Raw genomic sequence first — 23,095 nt, forward strand, 5'->3', positions numbered from 1 at the left:
CTATATAATTATTGGATAAAAAATAATAAAGGTTAAACCAGTTATTTAACCTTTTTTTGATAAATGCGTCGGCTTACATTATTACGGTGCTTATATTCTCTAACTATTTGCCCTGTAGGTAATGGATCCGCGCATTTCCTGAAACAAATTCCCTGTGCAGGTACAACCTACGCACAGCGTTCGGCCATGAGCGGTTAGCCTACACACTCGCTCCAGCGATAATTCACATTTTTGCGGACAGATCCCCCTTATTCCCTCCCATTTCCTTCCTCTGTGGTCACTCGGTTTTTCTATATAACACGAGAATTACGCGTGTACATACATACGATCCATATCGAGCGTCGGTGCGCTCGATATGGTCGGCTTAAAAAAAATTAGCTTTTCGCATATACATGAATTTATCCATTATTAATATAACAATGCCAAAAAATCTATGATAAAGTAATCTTTTTTAAGAAATTAAATTTTTAAGTTTTACGCTTTACAGATAAAAATTTTTTGTTTATCTTTTAATATCTATTTTTGATATTGTAAAAGATATAATATAGATTTTTTTATCATTATATTTGTTTTATTCGGAATAAATAATTTTAATTTTTTTAAGTAGATGTGAAATTAATTCTTTAATATTTTTTTTAATATTGCTGATTGATAATCGTATATTAAGTTCATACGAAAAGAAAAAGGTTGAATATTTCGTTTGTCTAATGCATATTTATATCGTTCTCTTGATGAAAGGATGCGAAGTCGTTTTATGCAGGGCGCCGAAGTTGTTCTGCGGCCGCACGTGCGCTTCGTGCACGATGCATTTTACCTATATACATGCAGCTTCACGGTCGGCGAGCACGTGCGATTTTCCGCGTGTCACACGGCTCCGGAACCGTTCTGTCTCACGGTACGATGACATCCAAGATGATTGACCGATCGCCGTTTCGGTACCGTTATGAAAAATTGACTCTTATTGGCGTACAAACTGACCAAAATTGACCCACAGGAGGACGTTCGTGTGTCACGCACGTCTACGGTATTGCAACAATTTTCGCATAATAAAAAATGAATAGTAGCCGGAAGCGAGCAACTAGGTAAATCGTAATAATTTTGCACAACAAATTGGTTGTAAAAATTAGGCTCTCTTTTATATTTTAATTTTCAACTTCGGTGACTCATTGTTCAGATACGTATCGTGCAGCACTGATAGCGAATGATCTAGTAGGAACACGGAAGAGCACTTTAAATTATCTGCGGAGAAGAATATTGACGTAGGATAGTCAAGACGTTTTTTTTTGTATGAAGTAGAAATTATTTATTAGATAGCTTGTGGAATTTTCTCACTATAGGAATTGTACAGTTTCGATCCTTACAAAAACTTGTAGATTTCCTATAGAATTTTACATTTTAAAATTATAATTGAAAATACTGAACACAATACCAATAATAATTAATAATAATTAATAATAATGAATAAATAAATAAATAAACAATTAATAATAATTTAAACAATTTTTATTCACCAGTTTATTCACCAAAGTATTGAAGTCATAAATATATTTGATACAAATGAATATAAGAAAAATTTATATGTACGAAAATTATAATATATGCTAATTTTTGTAATTTTCTCAAATTAGTACTACTAATTTAAGTTTGTCTGTTCTTATAGAAATAAATTCTTTATGCTTTTTATGCAAATGTTTGCACGGTAGTCCTTGACTTAATTAAGATGTAGATTTACGGGAATTTTCGAAGTGATTCGGAATCTATAGAAATGGAAAGTCGTCTTCTCAATTTATTCGCTCGGAATGTTCAGGGGACTACGCTCACAGGTCTTTAAGACTGAAGACTAGAATCCACTCACGTTCCATTCACATTCGATTCTAGTAGGCAGGGTCATTCACTCTGCTATTGTCAGCCAGACACTCAGCTAGGCCGGTATCTGTCTATCGCGAGTGTTAATTTCCGAATATCTCAGTGTAACTTTGCAAAGATCCTAATCTCGAAGTCATTTATTCCTAATCGTCATGCGAGGGCTACCATGTTTTGAGAAAAAGTTACTTCCATATTTCATGTGGACGAGTCGAATTGGTTATGAATCTCTCTCGGATGGTGCGATGGATTCTTTGGAGTTTCGGGTGAGAAAACTAAAGTTTTCGTCTATATACATATCTTTTCAAGGACAAATTATAATATATTTAAATTATAAGATATTTATTTTTGATCATTTACAATCATGATACGCTTACGAAAGAATATTACGAATTCTTTACGTATCTTACAATTTCTTTCGAGATATATTTTTCATATTTCTTTCGTTGTAATATTCCTTGGCTTTAATTATTAACGATTAATTTAACATTATTAACGATTAAATTAAAATTAAATGAAATACAAGAATCAATGAAGTCAAGAATCTATTAAATGTTCGTTCAAACTCATGCAGAATTCAACACCACTAATTAAGTCGATAAAAGAGATTTTTGCGAATAATGTTTGTTGTGATTTCGCGATGAGTAAGAGCGTTTTATCATCATTTTATCAACATTATTGTGTGCAAATTATGTTTATCAAGTTATCATCCATTTATTATGTTGGATAAAATTTTCTTAATTTCCTTTAATGCTCCAATGCTATAATTAAAACTAAATTGTGTATACTTAGTCATTTATATTAATATGTAAAAATTACTCATCTTGAACATATGATTTCAATGATTTGTAATCTGATGAACAATCTTATATGTATAATGCGCACGAAATAGTTTCGAGAAAGCGCAAGTTCTCGAGCTCGCGTCACGTATACATAGTTTCTGAAACTTTTCGAAACATTATGTAGGGAGACAATGATCATCTCTTCATCCTGCATTTCAGTGAAATCGAACGTTCCTTTCTTCGTCTTCATCGTAGTACATGACCTTTTTATCGGTACCGCAAACTGCGTTCTGCTATGATCATGATTTGTGGTAAACATTTTCTTTACCAGTGAAATAATCGACATTTACGACGATAATAATAACATTGTTCAATCATTCGAACAAATCTATCGTTTCTTTGGAAAATACTAAGAGATACTTAATTTGATTTTTTTTTAGCTGTTTAGCAAATTTTTAGTACAGCTCTCTTTCATGTATTGTATTATCGGAACACTGGATTTTCCTTTGAATTTAAATGAAATGTTGAAACGGATTTTTTGCGGATTACGCTAATGGATTCATATGACTGAATGGTAATTAGTTGTCAAGCTACAAATGGAAATAACGATTACATAGTAATTGACTTAATATGAGTCTTACCAGAGCAAACATGTTTTTGCAATGATCGGTATTTTTCCTTTAATCTAAAATTAAACACACGTTATCCTCTTTCATCATAAGTAATAACTTGTCAGTCAGATTTCCATTTATGGTAGGATTCGCGTGGGTCGTCATTGCACCTTTGCTCGCCGACGTGCCCGACAACGCCTATGAATATTCGTTTTTTCTGATTCGTTTTACTTTCTCAAGTGTATTTCATTATATTTCTACTCTTTGAACGATTTTCTTATTATTTCTAGGAGACACAAATGATCTTCATATTATAAATTCTTAAATTTATTTTGAAATAAAAGTAACGATAAAAATTATAATGATACAACCACATTTTTAATTAAAGCTCCGACGGGATTCAAATTAGTGCAGTTTTACATATGCGGATTTTGGAGTATTTAATTACATTATTTATCGTAAATTGAATATAGCTTCTCTTTAGAAAATATCACGTGCGGAAGACGAGATGATTTACATTGCTAATGACGTCGTAGTCCATCATTCGCTTGTTGCCGCCGAAACGATTATTGTTTCTCCATTTGTGGGCGGCAGCAAAATAGTAATCATCATTTAAATGATGATGACGCTAATTATACTTGACGTCGGAGGATAATAAAAAGGCGATGACAATGCGAGCGTCTGCAAATTTCAAGTTCATGCTTGTATTATCTTGATACAATGTCAGAATGTAAATATGTACATATAATAAAATCCTCTCTTACTAACATTCTTGTAGAAAACGTCTGTACATAAATCTTGAAAGTACTGCTTATGAAATCATATTTATTTTCAAAATATTATCTTCGATAATATTCTGAAATTGTTTAGTTATTGTAAATTATCCTGTAAAACGTGTGCTTTTAAAGAGAAAAATTTATAAAATTATATTTTGAATCTTTGATCTTTTCCGTTTATATCTTTTAAAAAATCATTATTGTAATCGAAATTATTTGGAGCTGCTTCATTTTTTAACATCTTTTTTAATTGTCAGTATTTTAATCCAAATCTGGAATATACCGGATAATTTATGCGCACTACACTTTGATGCGGATAAAACAGAAACCTACGTTAGCTTGGTGAATGTACCAGAAGATACATTGATGGTAAATGATTTCACCAGTCTCTACCTCGACGATGCTTGGTCATCCTCTCTTCCTTTTGAATATCACACTCTCTAGGAGGAGCTCTACATTATCGGTGTACAGCAGTCTTTAATATCTGTTGTTCACGATAATAACATATTGTAATAAGCACGGTAATTTTTCTTACTATTTCTGAGAAGAAAAGCAAATATTTTTTCATTTTTTGAAAAGATACAACTCAAAATATAGCCGAATAGTTAAGTTTATTGCCGAGAAAATCTGGGTCGCGATCTTCATGCTGATGGATGTAAGCTCGACCAGGCGCATCTAATAGTAATCCACTTTCTTGTAAATTTCTTGTGATTGCTGCAAACTGGCGCGATCTTTTCTCCCAATCGTGATGCTTGTAATTTGTGAAAACACGATACATCACAATGCTTGCCGTAGAGTAATTCACATAATACTGATAACAGATCAGTAATTGAATTGAATTTTTCATTGAATTAAGTGATATAAGAGAAGATTGAAGTAATTGTGCTATTTTTTCATTTATGAAAATGCCTGATGACTCTCTCTTAGTACTTCTGATGTTATTTTCAATTTTATTTTGATCAATAATTTATTCATTATTGTGCGATAAAAAATTACGTTAATTTAGTTAGAACGAAATACATCAATTTAATTAGCTAATAAAATAAAAGTTATTTTATTTCCTTTATTAATACAAGTTGGAATATTATCTCTGTATTTTAACTAAGTATATAGTATAACTTAATTTTGAAAATTAATTTGTAAGTATTGTATAATGATATATTGTATAATGATTGATGTAACGATGTAATTATATAATCTATATACTTACATATAGCAATGAGATAATAATTAACATATCGTCGCACCTTTATCTTTATTGATATTTTAATTTTAAACTATCATCATAGTGTGAAACCTTTATTCTTCCGCCTTCTACGTCGAGGTATCACTTTCGATAATATTTTTTCGACATAGTCCGTCAACAGCGGCTTAAGTCATGGTTCACGTATCAAGACCGGACGTATGATAATTACAGCGCACTTGATAATATACGGTTTACATTTCGTTATGCCAGTTATCGCATTGCCTGTTTTCGTGACAGGCACTGTTCAACCTGTTATTAGTTTTTTTAACGGTACACGATGCCGACAATCCAGTCATACTTGGCGCGTTACATTTTTCATTTCCGCTCCGAACTCCGCTCTGAATCCCGACAAAAGGGTCGTGATTGGTCGCATACGCAAGTATTACGCAAGAAAACTGGTCGTGTTCCTTTTTTTCTCACGATATATGTAACTTCTCGGATTAAGTAAATAAGAAGGTGCGCACATACGAGCACTTATTCAGCGAATCTTATTCGCGAGTGTGCAACAAGTTAGAGAACCAATAAGTTGTTTCTCAACTGCAGCTGTCAGCTATCGATAGCTTTTCAAAATGAAAAGGTCAACCCGATTGCTCTGTCACGCGTAAATTAAGCAATTTTTATTCACGCTTGCAGTAGCCACCGAATCGCAGAACGATAAAATCATGCAATTTTACTTCTCCTATCGAACTTTCTAAGATCAATGATAATAAAAATGTGAATCGAGTTTGATGAATAAGGAAAAGAGGAAGAAATGTAGACCGTGAGAAGGAACAAAATGTATTTCTCGTACGTCTGATGACTGTATAATGCAGAATCATTGTGCGAATTGAAGTAGGAATTTGGTAGCTGGTAATTCCGGTACCGAAAACTCGGTCAACGTATGCCTGTCTCTGCGATAACTTTGACCTCGACAACATTTCTTGTCAGTCCGCACTTGCAAGTCATGACATTTTCCTTTTGAGAAAGAAGAAATCGTATTGGACACGGAAGGCATCATTATGTGCATCAATATTTAAGCAACGACTTCTTCTCTTCGCACAGTCATACGAAGGAATAAAATTATACTTGTTTTAAATGAAGATGATATTACTAGTTTTCATTTATTATACAATTATGTAGTTTAATTATTATACAGAACTTTTCAAGAACATTTTCATTGGCACTGTACACGATATCTCTTATTACAGTATTAATAAACTCAGCAACTTTATCAAAGTACATAAAGATCCCTTACCAGTTTCATAAAAAAGGAATGTCATTTACAAAATTAATTGTAAGGATTGCGATGCATCGTATTTATGTTGGGCAGACGTATCGAAAACTTAAAATCAGACTTTCAGAATATCATAGCCATATACGCAGAAATACGACAACTCAAAATGTTATTACTGATCACATGATGCATCTTATTAATCACGAGATTGGGAGAATGTGAAGGTTTTGGATGTAGAGAGAAATTATAATAAACGCCTATTGGCGAAAATGATATTACATATAAGCCGCCACAATCAAATGGTCTCAATATTAAAACGGACACGGATGGCTTAAATAATGGCTACATAGAAATCCTCAATAAAATGTAAATACGTTTGTTTCTCTTTCTTATTGTCCGCAATGTCACTATCTATCTATTTTATACTTTAACGATTATCGATACGTAACGTATAATTTAACAGAACTTGTATCTCCAAGCTTTGACTGCTAAAAGATCTAACAGCATATGTAATTACATCATGTTTGTGGTTTTGTCATTTGAGGTGAGTCAATACATTTGATTTTCGTTAGTAACGGTTTAATAATAATCCTTAGATTGAGGCTTTCAGTTACCACTCAGCTTATGAACTGTAATGGTCAATAAAATTGACAAGGAAGACTCTTATCTCATTACTGACGTGACCACAAATCAAGCAACGATGCAATGATATTTTCTATTTTTTGTCAACATCCTGCTAAAGATGGCCCAAATATGAACCGAACCGTTCAAGTTTTTTAAATGTACCTAATATCGTTTTGATGTAGTAAATTTTAATACTCTACATTTTGCGCAACTATTTCCAGCGACGACTCCTATCGCCTCATTATTACTAATTTTAATGTTATATTATACAAAACATTATTATACAAAAAAAGATTATTTGAAGTTTAAAAAAGGGTTTACTAAAATAATCATTTATTTTTCTGTTTTCTTTTATCGCAGACTTTAATTTGTACTGAAAAATTACGTTCTAATTAATATTTAATATACAAGTATATTATATCATTAAAAAAATCACATTAAATAGTTAACATATTATCTTTTAATAATTTAATTATTATTATTCTCTAATATCACGAAATATCACTTAATACGTTTTTAATAATGCGATATTTTCATTTCACCAGACCATCTTCCTTTCACTATTACGTTCTAATTTCCAAGATGGTAATCTTTCATCTAATCAGATGAACTCTTTTACGGCTTGTATGGATCACCCTCGGTTTCGTCATGAGATAATCTGCCGCTGTCTCCCGAACAAACGCTCGCTCCAGATTTCGTTTTCTCGCGATCTACATAGAGCCATCGTATTTTAACAACGATGCATGATAGTTCGCCATTGACTCTCCCACGCGACCCAACGAGCGTTTCTAACGGCGGCCGACCACGATAATTATTTAAAGATCCACGCAATGACAAAAAGACATCCGAAAGGCTGCATCCTCTTTTCGCACATTGAGATAAATCACATGTGCTCATGCCACCGGATCACGGCAATTTACTTTTTGTGTCGCGCGATACTTTCTCTAAAACGCAGATGTCCTGCGGAGTAACGCATCGACAACAACGTCGACGTCTCCTGTCGATTATATGCTTCGCGGTCTATTTTCCGTGATTTTTGTGTCAATTGATTCGAGTATCCACTGGAAGAAATCCAGCTTTTATCTGTAACATTTATATTTCGCCGTTGTTTGCCAAATTATAATAAATAATTTTAGTTTACATCGAATTTAAACAGATTAAAGTACCTAAATTGAAGAATATCTCAATTAAGAATATTATGTAATATAAGTATTGTATCTCTCTCTCTCTCTCCCTCATATAATCGAAACGTTTAATATCAAATTAACACATATACCTGTAGAAAGTCCTAACAATGAATCAAGTATAATCACCATCATTTATCAATCGAAATTAGATTATTTATTATCACCCTATCCATCTATAGATACTTATTATCACCCATTTAATCAAAATTGAAATATACGTATTAAGTAGACTTGACTTTATCTATTGCAATTGATCTTGTTCGAATGACTTAAATACAGCGAAAGGGTCACTTTCATTCTCGACATATAATCAACGAGTATTATACACGCTTATCCTGAAAGAACGCGAGTCAATGTAAGTAGTGAAATTGATGCGACGCGCAAATCATGGTGTTAATAATAATTGGTTGAGAATCGAATGACGATTTACAAACGCGCGCATAATTACACGGTGGCGAAAGGAAATTTCGTATGTATGCGCCGCAGCAACCGATGATACCGTGTATGAAAAAAGAAGAGGCCGGAAAGAAAAATGGTAGAGGATTGCTACATATCGCGGTGGATTATTAACGGAGCGTATCGGAGAAAGCAGCGATGGAAAACCAAACTGGCGTGTTCATACGCCAGGGCGGCGCTCCGCGATAAAGAAAATACATACCTTTTTTTTTTAAGGAACGCACTACAAACGTCTATTAATGTCGAAGAAACCAAATTTATATTGACAAATGAATCTCGCACATTGTAATTTCAACCGAAAAGGTACTGTTTAACTTTTTTCAACTATATATTCTGCAGAATATATTTCTCTTCGTCACTCCCTATTCAAAGCTAACAAATTAGAGTACTATATAATAAAAATAAAAATTACTATCATATAAATGAAATTAAGAAAAATATTCGAATGGTACACATTTATACGTGTATAAATAACATTAATTTTAAGCCATAAAATCATCATCCATATCCGAGAATCGCGCTATGAATAGTCATATAAATTCTTACTTGCGTTTATCTGCAAGAGTTGTCTCGCGAGATGCCAGATCCAGTAATTTGTACCGCGACGAAATATACATATTGCCCGAATCGATCGTTGGGATAAATCCATCCGTGCAACGCCTGCACATAGAACTTATATAAAATCAGCGGACCGAGGAAATTTGTAAAACACGCGTGATAATATCGATATAACTCCCGGTTGGTTATCGGCATTTATCACAATGTAAGAAAGTGCAGCGAGCCTTATACGATGTCGCTGCAAGGCTAAACCAGTTGTGACTCGTCCCAACGCCTTGGAAATAAGTAGTGCACATCTGTACTCTTATTGTTCGTAAATAAACAGATATAATTTTTCTTTTCATCCTTTTTTAAAATACGTCATGCTCTTAATTGTACATACTTATATGCATTTTTGCGTGTAAATAAAGACCTTCGAAATAAAATATTGTCTCACGCGCAAAGCATGCAATAATTAAATGAATATAATTACTCTGTAAAAAGTAATTATAAAATATATTTTTATAAAGACAAAATTTGTGCATGTGAATGATTAAAAAATTTGGAATTTAAAATGAAATTATCCAGAATACTAGCTATACTGCCATTAATAATATTCAAGTTTATGTTATTCGTATCTATAGCTATATGATGGTAAAAATTATAGAAAGTCCTTTCTTGTCCAGAAATCTTCGTAAAAAACACAAGAATATACACGTAAGTTGTACTTTCTAAGTAATATACAAATGATACATATTAATATTTATTTTTTCATACATGAAACAACTTTGAGATTTGTCTGAAATAAAATTCAAAATGTATTCCAAAGTCTTCTTTTTTTATGTTAAAAATAAAATTCAAGTGTAATTAAATTGCAAATATAAACAAATTCTTGAAGCGTGCACGTCCATTTTCACAGCTGCCTTGATACGAAGGACAGAATAAAGTAGAGAAATAGGGTAAACTATTACGCTGTTATGCATATGTTTTCTTCTCTTGCTTTGCCTCAGCTCTGCAACAACCTTCAATTCTGTCTTGACGCACATTGAGAATTATTGCGACACAATTCGCGATTGAATTCGCGGAGGCAGCGCGTTTTACGTTATGAAAATGATCGAGCCAACACGTTGGTTCTCGACGCCCACCTTCGTTCTCACTTCCTGCGAATAATGACGCGATTTCTATCTCGAAACAAGATTAATACGAGCGGATGGGCCTCGATGGTGTCGCTGAAAAAGATGATCGTGCAGTGAAAGCGAGAGAGGATAGAAAACGAATGTTGCAGTTGCTCCTCTATTTTTTTCTATCCGTCAGATACATCGTCAAACTCTCCCGACGGATATGATTATCTGTTTTCTCGGTTCACAGATCTCGAAGATAGATCTTAAAGATCTTGTTTACGAGATTTTTGGATGAAATAAGATTAAGATTATAAATTTTCACATGAAAATTTCTCTTCATTTATTCTAAATTTCTGAACAAAATGATTCATTTTTCTATCAGTGCCACCGCCCGTATTTCTGCAATAAATGTCTACTTCTATACGATCTTTTTCTAATTCTATTTCTATTGCATGAGTTTTCCGCGCTACGTTTCTAACAAAGATATCCCTCGCTGATTCTTTTAAATGAGATCACACGCATATTGCGGGACTATCATGAAATCTCCTTTGTTCTTTACAATATAATTATCTTAATAATTATTCTAGTACTTGATTATTCTAGTACTTTAATTTAATATCTTTATTATATCAATTTTGCAATTAAATTAAATTTCACTTACATGGAACTGATTTGTAATTAGCAACTACAGTTGTTTTCTTATTAGCTATTTTCTATTATACATATATTTACTATTTTTTTGTAACATAAATTTTTTAACGATATTATCAAATTGCGAAAGGAGAATTGCAGTGAACAAATCGAAATATAGTATATATTCAGAATACATAATACATTAAAAAAAATTCTTTTGATTTATTAGAATTTTTATTAAAATTCTGACATTTAGAACTATGTATTATTGTAAATGTTAGAAGTTCATCTTCTCTCCCAAATCATCTGCTTTCTATCATCTATGTCGAAAACGTACTATATTTTACGCTACGATAGCAAGTGTTGACGAAATTCATAAATCAATATTATTTGACAACGAGTTATTTAAGTTCCGAACAATCTTCTCCCTAACAGAATCGCGAACTACTCTCGCTTCGCACGATGTGCGCAAAAGAAAGGGGGATGAGTTTCGCGATGGTAGGGGAGACGAAGTCTTTCGCGTTCGGACGAGGAGAAGTGGGTCGTTTCTCAACGGATACTGGCTCGACGAGAACGTAATCTACGCACTCCTTCATCGTACCCAGCTGAGCACGGGCCGCGATAACTCGCGATCTGAAAGATCATTTTCGATCGTCCTAAGTGTTTCCCGAGTGCGACGGAGAACATAGTGTTTCTCAATAAATCTTCGAGAAGAAGAGGAAATTGAGATCCGAGAGCGACAATTCAAAAGAGTACGATGTCAGCCAAAACGGCAGGACCTTCGATTGTCAGTGACAACTGAAGATTAATAAGTCCGTCCGAAAGTGAAGTGAGGTGTCAATTTGACAGTGATTTTTTTCTTTTTTTTTCCTTGAGACTCTTACTGCATTTCTTGAATTTACCGGAGGATATCGAAAAATAGTGAAAATCAACCAAAATTTTTCGTCGCGCATGATTGAACTTTTCTCTCGGTCCTCGCTTCATTGTCATTCGAGAAACATTTCTAATCCAGAATCTCTCTATTACTCATTCGAGCGTGCCAAAACTCTCTAAGTGAACGCTCAAACGCCGCTTTCGTCGACATTGATCTTTGATAACGTTATTATTGTCGATTTATTAACAATTGTCCCGAAATTTTCAACAATCAATAATTTTTAAATAAACGTAATAATTATTTATTTCGCGAGAACTATTTCAGCAACTGGTTTCTAAAAAGAATTTTTACTTAAGAAGAAAATCATAAAATATTATTTTGACTAAAAGGATTTTTTGAAAAACATTTTAACATTCTACAAAAATAATTCATACCTATATAGAGATATAGAATACATTAAAATATAATTATAGAGTATATTTAATAAAACGTATATTTTCTTACTGAAAAGATCAGTTGAAGAAATATGACAGTATACTTCAACTCATCCTAAGTAATTGGCTGCAGAATCTTATATAAGGAGCAGCAAAAATCACGATTTACGATGGGCGACATCCGAGTGTTGGATCCACGTATGGATCCTCGTTTCGACGTGAAGCACCGACCTTGGCCGCCGATGTACAGAAACAACCGAGCACCATCTTATTGTTATCGACCTGTACCCTTGGACACTTTGGCCCAATGGATAACTCCCGATTACAATTACATGCCCGCCTCGAGAATCACTGCCAATCCAAACAAATCGCGGGACTATTACTACTTGGCCCCGTTGTATAGAAACGCTATGCCGCCTCCACCGCAAGCGATGTCGCCACTTCAAGTATCGCCGGTGGCGATGCCACCACCTGGTATGGTGATGATGGAACGGCCAAGAGGACGAGCTAAGAGCTCAGGAGGCCTTACCAGAAGCATGCCACCTTGCACCTGTGCTGTCGGTAGAACCAGGTCTCTAGAGGATGTCAGAAGCGAAATGAGCGAGTGGGACGATTATCACGACGAGAACGGTAACCACTTGCAGAGGAACAGCCCTAAGGGCGTGAACGTGTGCCGACAGATTCGCAGGTCCATGGAGAATCTCCTGGACGTTAATACAGAGGAACGCGCGTTGAACACGTTCGAGAGAGTTGGCAAAATCTGTAAGAGGTCCGAGGAGAACAAGAGCGACAAGACGGGAAGACGACGCGGTAGCTATATGGTGTGTTGACATCCTTATAAGCAAACTTTTTTTAAAAAATATGAGAGGTTTATTTTACAATCAGATGTGATTTTTCGCCATTTGATTTGTATTACCCCGAAATAGTCTTATTATACACATATTTATATCGCGAGTCAAAATCTCATAGTTATATATTCTCGTATATATAATAGAAAATATCTTGTTATGTCACGAAAAAATTAAAAAATCTTTTAAACGGTGTTAAGTTTCTTCTACAGATAATTGATATTAAACGCTTTTATTAATCGTATTGCTTAATTTGTTCGTGCTTTTTAATCTCCAATATATTATAATATCGTTATATTTATTTTTTGTATAAAATTTGTATACAAATATAATAATACTATCATGTATAATGATATTAACTTAAGCTTTTAGAAGTGATTAGCGATTCTATTTGCGTCATATCTAAGTGACTGGCCATTCATTTTCGATATAATTTTTCATGCAAAATATCGCACTCGTGTCTCCCCATATAATGCATTTAACTACGTGAATACACAATTTCACACACGCAAACACGTCAGAACGACTTTCAGACTGAGATTTACAGATGAGTGAGTTTGCTAATCTAGTCTGGGCGATAGACAAGTTGCACAATCCGCGTCTCTTACGCTCTTAATTCCGGAAACGTGCCGCTTCTCGCGTCGTGTTCTAAACTGAATTAGCTAAATCATCCGGCAATGATAAGATTATAATTGCCTATAAGTTTATAAAACACACGTTTCAAGGGGAAATCACCTGACGACATTCATTCCACATTCGCAATTATACAATTCCGGAACTTGGTGTTTCGATTCAGCGCGGGGATAATCGCTTTTTCTCGCGTCTGTTCACGAATTTCGGTCGAAGAAAGTGTTTCGTGGAATTTAACTTTACTTACAGAACGGAAATAAATAAGTCATGTTTATTGTTTCAGAGAATATCAACTCTAGTTTATATGCATTGAAAGAAAAGATTAGCTGCTGCAGCAAATTAGATGATAAAATGTAGCATTTTTAATTGGCTGCTACAATCAATTAAAAATGCTATGCCATATTCAGCCAATCTTTTCTTTCAGTGTAATAATAGTCACATACAGGGACTTGTCATATAATTTTTAATAACTGTGTTAAGTTCCTTTTACAAATAATTGATTAAGCGCTTCATTAATTTTATTGATTGATATTTTATAAATTTTAATTTGTCCACGCTTTTTAATGTCTAATATTATATATACAGAGTCCGAAATTCGAGAAACCAGAGTACAGGACTTTATGCTAAAACAAGCAACCTTTTCCTTTAACAAAATTGCGCCCGATAAATAATTTTTGCGTTTACTTGTATAACTTCAACCTGTTCTCCTGCAAAAACTTGTCGGACGCAATTTTGCTGAAAAAGTTGTTTTTTGTGCTAAAATGAACAACTTTTTCCTGTAGTAAAATTACATTTGATAAATAATTTTTGCGTTTACTTGTATAACTTCAACCTGTTCTCCTGCAAAAACTTGTCGGACGCAATTTTGCTAAAGGAAAAAATTGTTTGTTTTAGCATAAAGTATCATGTCCTGTACTCCGATTCCTCGAATTTCGGATCACCCTGTATAATATCAAATGTCACACATCTATTATATAAAATGCTTTAAGAACGGTAGCATGTTGTTTTTACATGAATATGCACAAAATAAACTAAGAGAAATGGCGGAGCATTGATAATTATAGACTTATAAACACATTTTTTAATTTTAAGATAGTTCAATTCGAATTTTAATTTTCATTTACTCCTTTCTATATTAAATCTTTTTTATATTTCTAAATGTTACTTGATTCATATTCATGTTTGCAAATATCAAAAATATAGTTGTTGCACAGGTATCCTGTTCTTCCATTTTATTGGTAACACGTTCCGGTCCATATATTTTTCTAAATTACGGTTCTTTAATGATCCGTATTTTCGACTAACCCGGGATAGAAAGTGTTCCTTATAGGTACTAAGTTAATCAACCGTTACTTCATTATTAAGAAAGTTAATTCGCCCCGTCGAAATAATCAACGCGAATAATCTCAATCTTTTATTCCACGCTCCACGAAGTTACGGAGAGATCCTCGCTGACGATCGCGATTATATTCCATTATTTCTCACGACCGATCGCGTCTCGGCGATCCATTGCAATCTAGTATACATCGTGCTTGCAGTTACGAAGTGTCGTTAACCAGCTGCCGGTTATTAAATCGTTACATTGTTAGCCAGTTTCGTCGCTAATTAGATACGCCGTATTGACGGATCGACAGATCGGCGAATCAATAGGCTTGCAGATTGATCATGAGATCAACATCATACGAGATGTGCGTCCAGTATAAATTGCCTATTGTGATGTTATCAATAAATCTCAATTACGATCGAATATGGAAAAACAGATTGTTCTGCTTGATCGGCGATGTCGATTGCTTTTTATTGCTCCATCATGCTCCGACTTCCTGCTCGTTTCGGCGGGCACACTTCATTACGAAAAACAATTGTTCGAGAAATTAGACTGATTACTGGAATTATTGCAGGAAATGACCGATGCACGGTAATCTAGACTGTTTCTTTAGTGAAAGCGAGGTATTCTTCGCATTACGCAATTAATCGGTGTGACAGGATACATTAACTCGCGACAACTAAAAGGAGGAATCTATATTGGCAAGGTGATTTTGTTCTCAGTGAATGGACACGAACTGCATGTCGAAAGTACCAACGATATAATTTTCTAGTTCCTCTTTCGCTTCGGGAGCGAGTCTACTATTAGCTAAGAGCGTTTTGCGCCAGGTTGTAATCGACCATTTAATTACAATCTCCGTCGCGTGCGTTTCGTACATACGCATACGGTAGAAAGTTACGGAGACTTCCTTGAGAGTCGAAATTACCGCTACGTAAGAAAATTGATGCTCATAATTCAAGACGATACACAGATCACAGATTGCACTCTACAGTCTCGCCTAGAATAAAAACGTTCTTATAGTAGCTGGGTAATAATAATCGGATTAATTAATAACTAATTTAATAACCAGAACTGCAGTATCTAAAGATTTACACGCGCATTATAGCTTCACCTGGTTTCCTTAGGCGATTTGATATCATCGTTTGAGTTATTACATCTAGAAGTGGCCAGTTTACATCCAGTCGACTTAAATGTCTCTAGTCGAGAAATATTGTGTGTATTACACCAGGCTCGTTTAAGGCTGAATGTAATTATATCTTGTTCGTAGATGAAAAAAGTTCGAAAACTCGTTAACTGCAAGTGACCTCTTATGAAATGTCACCATAATTCTGGAATCATTTTACTTTCGAAATTTATTTTTCATTAATCTACTTCAATCTCTCAAGAATATATTTCATTTCTTGAAAAGTTTGGGTTATTCGATAACACCGCCGAGAATTGTTTGCGTTGTATTTAGCACTGTATCCGTAATGCTTAATTCACTTCCGCATTCGCTTAGCACAGCTGAATAAATTTTTTGGTTGTTATTCTCATTAATATAAAAGAAATTATTTCTTAATATAGCTTCGCATTTCGTATCTGATAAAGAAAATCTGAAGTTAAGGCTGAGTGTAACTACAATTAATTATATTAATTGAATGTAACGCGCTAAATAGAGAGTTGAACACATTAATTATACGTAATATGCTTTTAAAGTAAAGAATATGATGCACGATGATACGAGCGTTCTCTTCCTGGTTGCAGGGCACTCGTAACTTCACATAAAGAATTCGTATTAAAACATTCGTATTAAGACAAACGGTGAAATTCGTGCGTTGGAATTGCGAGTGCCCTTAAGCTCGCACACGCACGTGCACCTTCGATTTCTGTATGAATACCGATTAACGACGAAAAAGTGTGCCGTAACCTAGATATACAGAGATATCGATTGGTTTCACCGGTTTTTGTTATACGAAATATATCGAAGATATTTTATATATATTTAGATTTATGCTTCATATCTATTTAGTTAAATTAATTATCAAATTTTCTTTCTTTTTCTGTGGATATCTATTTAGGCGTTCGAGATCGAAAACGATAGATCCGGTTCAACCGGTTTTTCAGAGAAAAGTGAATATTTCGATCATGATCATCGTCGCGATTTGTAATTAATATTGCTAATGTCGAGCTGTCGACAGAGATTTGTCGATTACAGATCATATTTAGGACGAGTAAATTCATAATTAATACTTCGCATGTTGATATGCGCGACGTAAGTTCTCGCGCGCGCCACATCATTTTTTAACGATGCAGTGGAGAAAAGTAAAAAGCCGGAGTCGACGAATCAGGTCAAGGCCCCTTTATTAGTTGTTTTTCATCGTGTCACGCGTCGTTGGATTCGTCCCTCCAATCTTCGATCGAAGACGCGTGTCCGAAGGCCTTCAGGGCATCCGGTGAATTCTTCGCGATCCATCTTTTCTTTCTTATAAGAGCACGAAAGAAATGATCATTTATAGAGGCATTAAGGTCGCGGATGTCAATTATTTATTATTAATTATCTGTAAATCCGGATATATATCGATATTCTAATTAACGTGATACATATTTTTATAATAGATTTTTTGTTTGGACAATTATATATCTTTGTATACCTTTGTTCAGATTATATTTTGTTTAAAAAAAAGAATTATTATATATTGCTACATAGAAAGAACAATCTTATGAACAGTCTCTTGAAGTATCTAAAAATTTAGCTATAAATAACATATTCGAAAATAATTTTGTTAGACCGTTAAAATAATTACGTAGGAAATTTAAGCATAATAAGTAACGCTGTAAAAAAATGTGATGTGTGTTCTAGCAATCATAATTATTTGGATAGTTCAACAAAACTATTTTCAGATTTGTATCTAACTAAATTTTTAGACACTTAAGCGCGAAACCGTTCTTTCTTATTAAAGAATAACGCTTTGTTAGATAAGACTTTCATTCATTGGTAATTCTATTGATATACAGACAGTATTGAGAGATCGAATCAGCGAAACAGTACGATGTCCGAAACTACATTTGCGTCATCTTCGTCCCGCTTTCGTTCGGCATCTCGAAGTAATCCATCCGTATGCTATAGAGTTTCTGTCTACAGCGTCAGTAGCAAACGCTTTCGCAAGGTTGTACAGAGCTATTAAGACCGAACGTTTATAACGATGGCCGACGAGTTGATTGACCGACCGGCAAAACTAGGCTTCTCAGCTATATCTCCTCCGATGTTTCATTTGCTTTTCCCGGCAGAATTACGATCGAGAAATGTTTCCGGTTCGTTAAATCACTCGGGAGATCGACGCACACGGAGCTAGAATGCCAGAATTTTCGCGGAAATGGGAATCTCTCTCGGATCTACGATCGATAATTCTCCTTTATGGCTTCATTCTCACTCGTAAATTGCGAGAGTCGTCGAAATCCACTATCGTTTTCTTTTTCACGACATAATGGTAGTCGACAAATACGATTAAAAGTTGAATATAATAGAATTAATTATATTATAAAATTTGATTTTTTACAGAAAATGTAACGTTTTGGCGTAAAAATAACATTTTGTAACGAATTGGAATAACTTAAGGTGAAAGGTAGTGAATTAGCAAGCAAGATTGCAACTAAAAATCCGGTCTGATTCACCCTTCAATTCCGTTCACTTATTGTTCGGATTGACTTATTGAGATTAGATAAAAAATTCTTATTGAAGGAAATCAATGAATCATACAATGGTTATTGATTTTGCGACGTTAATTCATATAAGAATAGAATTGTGAAACAAGTGGTCTATTGAATATCATTATTAATGCAATCTCTCTTTCATTGTTCTTTATATGTTACTTTTATAACAATGTAAATATTTTTTGTGAATTTATTTTTACATCAATTGATAGCTAAAAAATTCTTTTTTAATTATTAATGATTAAACTTGGAAACATTTATATCGGTTTATGGCTTCTTTATATCTCTTATCTTTTCACGAAGATCTGCATCTATCACGCACGCATTCGAAATTAATTACACGTGTGTAAGTCATTCTAATTGGCAAGAAGCAGCTTTGGCGCCGTTAAATCGTAAGCCGCCGCGTGAAAACGCACTCGAATGCTCATAATTCCGCTCGTGCTGCACGGTTTGCCAAGAAGAGAACAACAGCAGAGTACATGTGCATTTGCTTTGCTAATTTATCCATCTAGATAAACGGTCGCAGACAATCTTGTGCCATGAAAGTAAAAGCGTGGCGAAGCGCACCGTTGCGCAAACACGAATCGCGAAACGATTCCGGATCTGTAGCTTTAGAAAAAAGTACTTTGCGCCAAGAAACATTGCGAGCTTTTTCTGCGAATAGTAATTCCATAACTGTTGCTTAATTGTCGATGTTGAAGAAATAGAATTAAAATTATATATATATATATATATATTATATATATTACATGTGCAGAATGGCTACGTGAAATCGATCTACATCAGTTTCACCGCACACATTTCGCTATTTTTCTTGTATTTTAATTAAAAAACCTTTGACTCGTGTTTTATTGTATTTAATAACGCCGAAGAGAAGAAAACTACGACTCTTTCGATTTATCTTAATGCATAAATATTGAAATAGACTGGATATAATATTGGATTCTTTACAGAACTCTGATGAGTTAGAAATTTATTCAGGGTTTAACTTTCTAACATTCTTGAATTTTTCGCCTTCCGTTCGGTTCGCCGCCTGCAATACGAGAGCTGGTTTTAGCGAGTTTGGAGCAATAACTGTCTCATAAGAAGTGTGCATCATTTGCGTCTTGTGCGAAACGAGAAAGTGAAATTTCTTTATATATACATAAACATGCATATCTCCATGTTAAGCATATTAATTGATCCAAAAAAAGAAATTTAATAGTAGCGAAAGAATTAAACGAAAGTACTAATTATTATAGAATTATCAAGAATTAACATCTCGTACGATTTAAAAAAAAAAAAATTTTTAAACCATCCTTGTAATTCGATCATTACTTTAGTAATAAGAATCTTTTATACGTACATACTTTTTCATTAATTTTTTATTTCCATTTGTACTTGGCTCATATTGGCGTTTGTTTTTCATTGACTACTTTTTAAATTTATTTATTTGAATACTTTTATCGATCTTAAAATTACCGTTTTCTGTATGTAATCAATATGTGTAAATATAAATGTATTTACACACTATTGTGAACTGCGTCTATGTAATTTTAGCATTTGTAATTTGTAAGTGAATAGGAAGCATTGAGAATGTGCGAATGCAATGATATTGTTCTGATATTACGTTCATCTCACCGCAACGTTTCCATATTCATCGTGGCTACCGGACGCAGAAGTGCATCCGCAACTTGCGGCGGTACTTGTCCTTTCCGCGAATAAAAACAGTTGCTTTGCAACGGCAGGCATTCATTAGATCTCGTTAAAGCAATACGTTGTATCACGATAGCTGTACCTTTTCCGCGCACATTCCGTTTGCAAGTGCTGCAACGGCGTGGCTCCTAATCGTCCACGCTGCAGCGGGCATATTATTAGTTCCACATGCGCTCGCTCGCACGATGATAATTACTTATTAATACCAAATTGAGTAACGATCGCGCATCTCGTTTTGCAGCAAGAGCCGAGACCGGAACTCGAAACTAGCAATGGAAGCAGCAACGGCGGCGGGAGACCGCGTTTCGTTCCCGTCACCGCTCTGGAAGACGTGCAGGCGATACGCTGCGCCGAATTTCACCCCCATGGGAAGCTGTATGCCGTGGGATCGAACTCGAAGACGTTGCGAATATGTGCTTACCCGAAGCTGCACGATGTCAGGTAAGAATCATGTCCATTAATCATCGCGCCTATTAATTATCGAGGAATTTATCTCGATATTCAAGAATTTTCAGTACTATACATTCGGGGTTCTTTGATAAATTTATGATATTTTCACTTTTATTCTAATTAGGATTATAAAATATAACTTAAATAACTTAAAATATATTACGAAATAATCTCATAATATTTTGGTAATCTAATTCTGGTTATTTAAGTTATTTGTAATAATTTTTCGAATCGCTTTCCGAGACAAATTAATATATAATTTAAAAATTGATATTTTCATGAACATTTTGATACTTAAATGCTTTTATAAATAAAACAGTTTTACATTTACCACTTAAATATGCATAGACAATTAATTAGTTACTAATATGGAACGAACTTTCTACAAAATGCACTTCATATCAGTGGCGGAAGTCCTATATGATAGTGGAAGTCGTTTCGCACCGAGCGCTCGAGAAATCGTTAAATTGCGATTGCAACTCAATCGAAGCGCGAAATAACGTGATCGTAACATTGCCGCCTGTCTCATACTTGCAGACCTTTTGATTATCGCGTGTGAGCCATTTCGCGATAGCATATCGACGGATAATGACAGTCTCGGATACGCATTCTTCGACGAATTACAGTATCACTATATCGTTAGTGGCCTTGCGCAAAGATAACGAATGGGTTTACGTTATGCGATTACCGAAAAATTTAGGTAACGGAAATATAATTTCTGTCAAGTTGGAAGAAATCGGATGAACTTACATTCATGCTTACGGTATAGAGAGAGAGAGAGAGAGAGAGAGAGTGTGTGTTTATTTTACCGTTTATTATACCGTTCTACGACTACGCCCTCTAAGAACATACAAGTTAAAGCGACATAATACACATAAAAATAATTTACAAAGAAAAAGGAAAGCAAAAAACAAAAAAAAAAACAAAAAAGGAGAGAGTTGTGATATTTTAATGTGGCTCCAGCGAAAATAACTGTAAATTACAAGTCGGTTAAAAGCCGATCCGATCGTTGGGACACGCGGCTCAGAATCGTCGACGACGAAACAACTTTACATCTGCGATAAGCGCGTTTCGCGAACTAAAATTCACCGCTTGTCGTTGCGACGATAAATCCTGTTCAGCCGAGCTTGGCGTCGTTTTTACTTATGGTGGACACGTTTCGGATCTCGAGATAGCGCACCACGAAAAATGTCGGTTCGAAGCGCGAGAGAAATCACGGCTCTTCCAGCGGAACGCGTCACGCTATTCAATAAGCTCCGGTTTATCTATCATCTTGATGCGATAATATCAACGCAACTTCGCTCCGCGGTGTAATTAGAACAGAGATTAATCAAATGCGTTCTCCCATGTTGCAATAGATATTCTTTATCGCAAGAAAAGGAATTCGATATTACCGCAAATATTGCGAACTGTAATTTAGCGAGATATTGTACTTTGTAATATATGCATATGCAATACACGTATAATATTATTTATGCAATAATGCATGCGCCAAAAACTTGGATTGTTGTATGTACCGTTTCTCATTACAAATGCTAACCTTTCAGACTCAAATTTACATCAATGGAAAACAAGTTAATAATGATTGTTTTACCGAGCGATAATGTTCTTCAATCACCAAGAATATAGTTAGTTTCTAGCGTTTTAGGAATTAATGATTAACGAGAAACAAGAATCTTGCAAATTGCTGGTTTGTTGCATTTAAAAAATTTGGTTTATTTAACCTATTAAGGACCGGCTGGTCGATTTTTCGACCAAAAAAAATAGGTCAACTTTGAGATGCGAAATCTCTACCAAAAAGCTCCTTAAGGGTAGCTTACCATTAAAACAATAGTAGCTTGTCATTAAAAGGATTTTAAATTTTGAGAAAAAAAATTTGTCTTGGTGGGTTAAGAAAAAAAATACATATTAAATGAACTTCACAGAAAGTTAAGAATAATTTTATATGATTATGAGCTGCTTTAATTATAATCGACAAGTCTTTATTGTCACTCATACGTGACAAAAGAACTTCACCGTATGTAAATTTGAGGCTGGTCAAGTATAAATTCGCGTCTAAACTAATTTTACGCGGGTGTGTTGGCCTAACGAGCGGCGGAGG

The 23,095-nt window shown here is 34.4% G+C and overlaps 1 protein-coding gene across 8 annotated transcripts in view; it reads left to right on the forward strand.

The window, feature by feature from the left end:
- The window catches only part of LOC108725589 (WD repeat-containing protein 47), a 73,003-nt gene that overhangs the window by 44,751 nt on the left and 5,157 nt on the right, over positions 1–23,095 (forward strand). For 6 of the 8 annotated variants that reach the window (XM_018452704.1, XM_018452703.1, XM_018452705.1 and 3 more), the window contains one exon: positions 20,786–20,985. In XM_018452704.1, coding sequence (XP_018308206.1) covers positions 20,786–20,985 — 200 coding nt within the window. Of the gene's footprint in view, positions 1–2,086; positions 2,130–12,435; positions 13,179–20,785; positions 20,986–23,095 lie in introns of those variants that run through there. The other 2 variants (XM_018452709.1, XM_018452707.1) reach the window with 2 other exon arrangements.

This window comes from Mycetomoellerius zeteki, unplaced genomic scaffold (genome assembly GCF_001594055.1).
Source record: "Mycetomoellerius zeteki isolate Tzet28-1 unplaced genomic scaffold, Tzet1.0 scaffold35, whole genome shotgun sequence".
In the NCBI taxonomy this organism is placed as follows: domain Eukaryota; kingdom Metazoa; phylum Arthropoda; class Insecta; order Hymenoptera; family Formicidae; genus Mycetomoellerius; species Mycetomoellerius zeteki.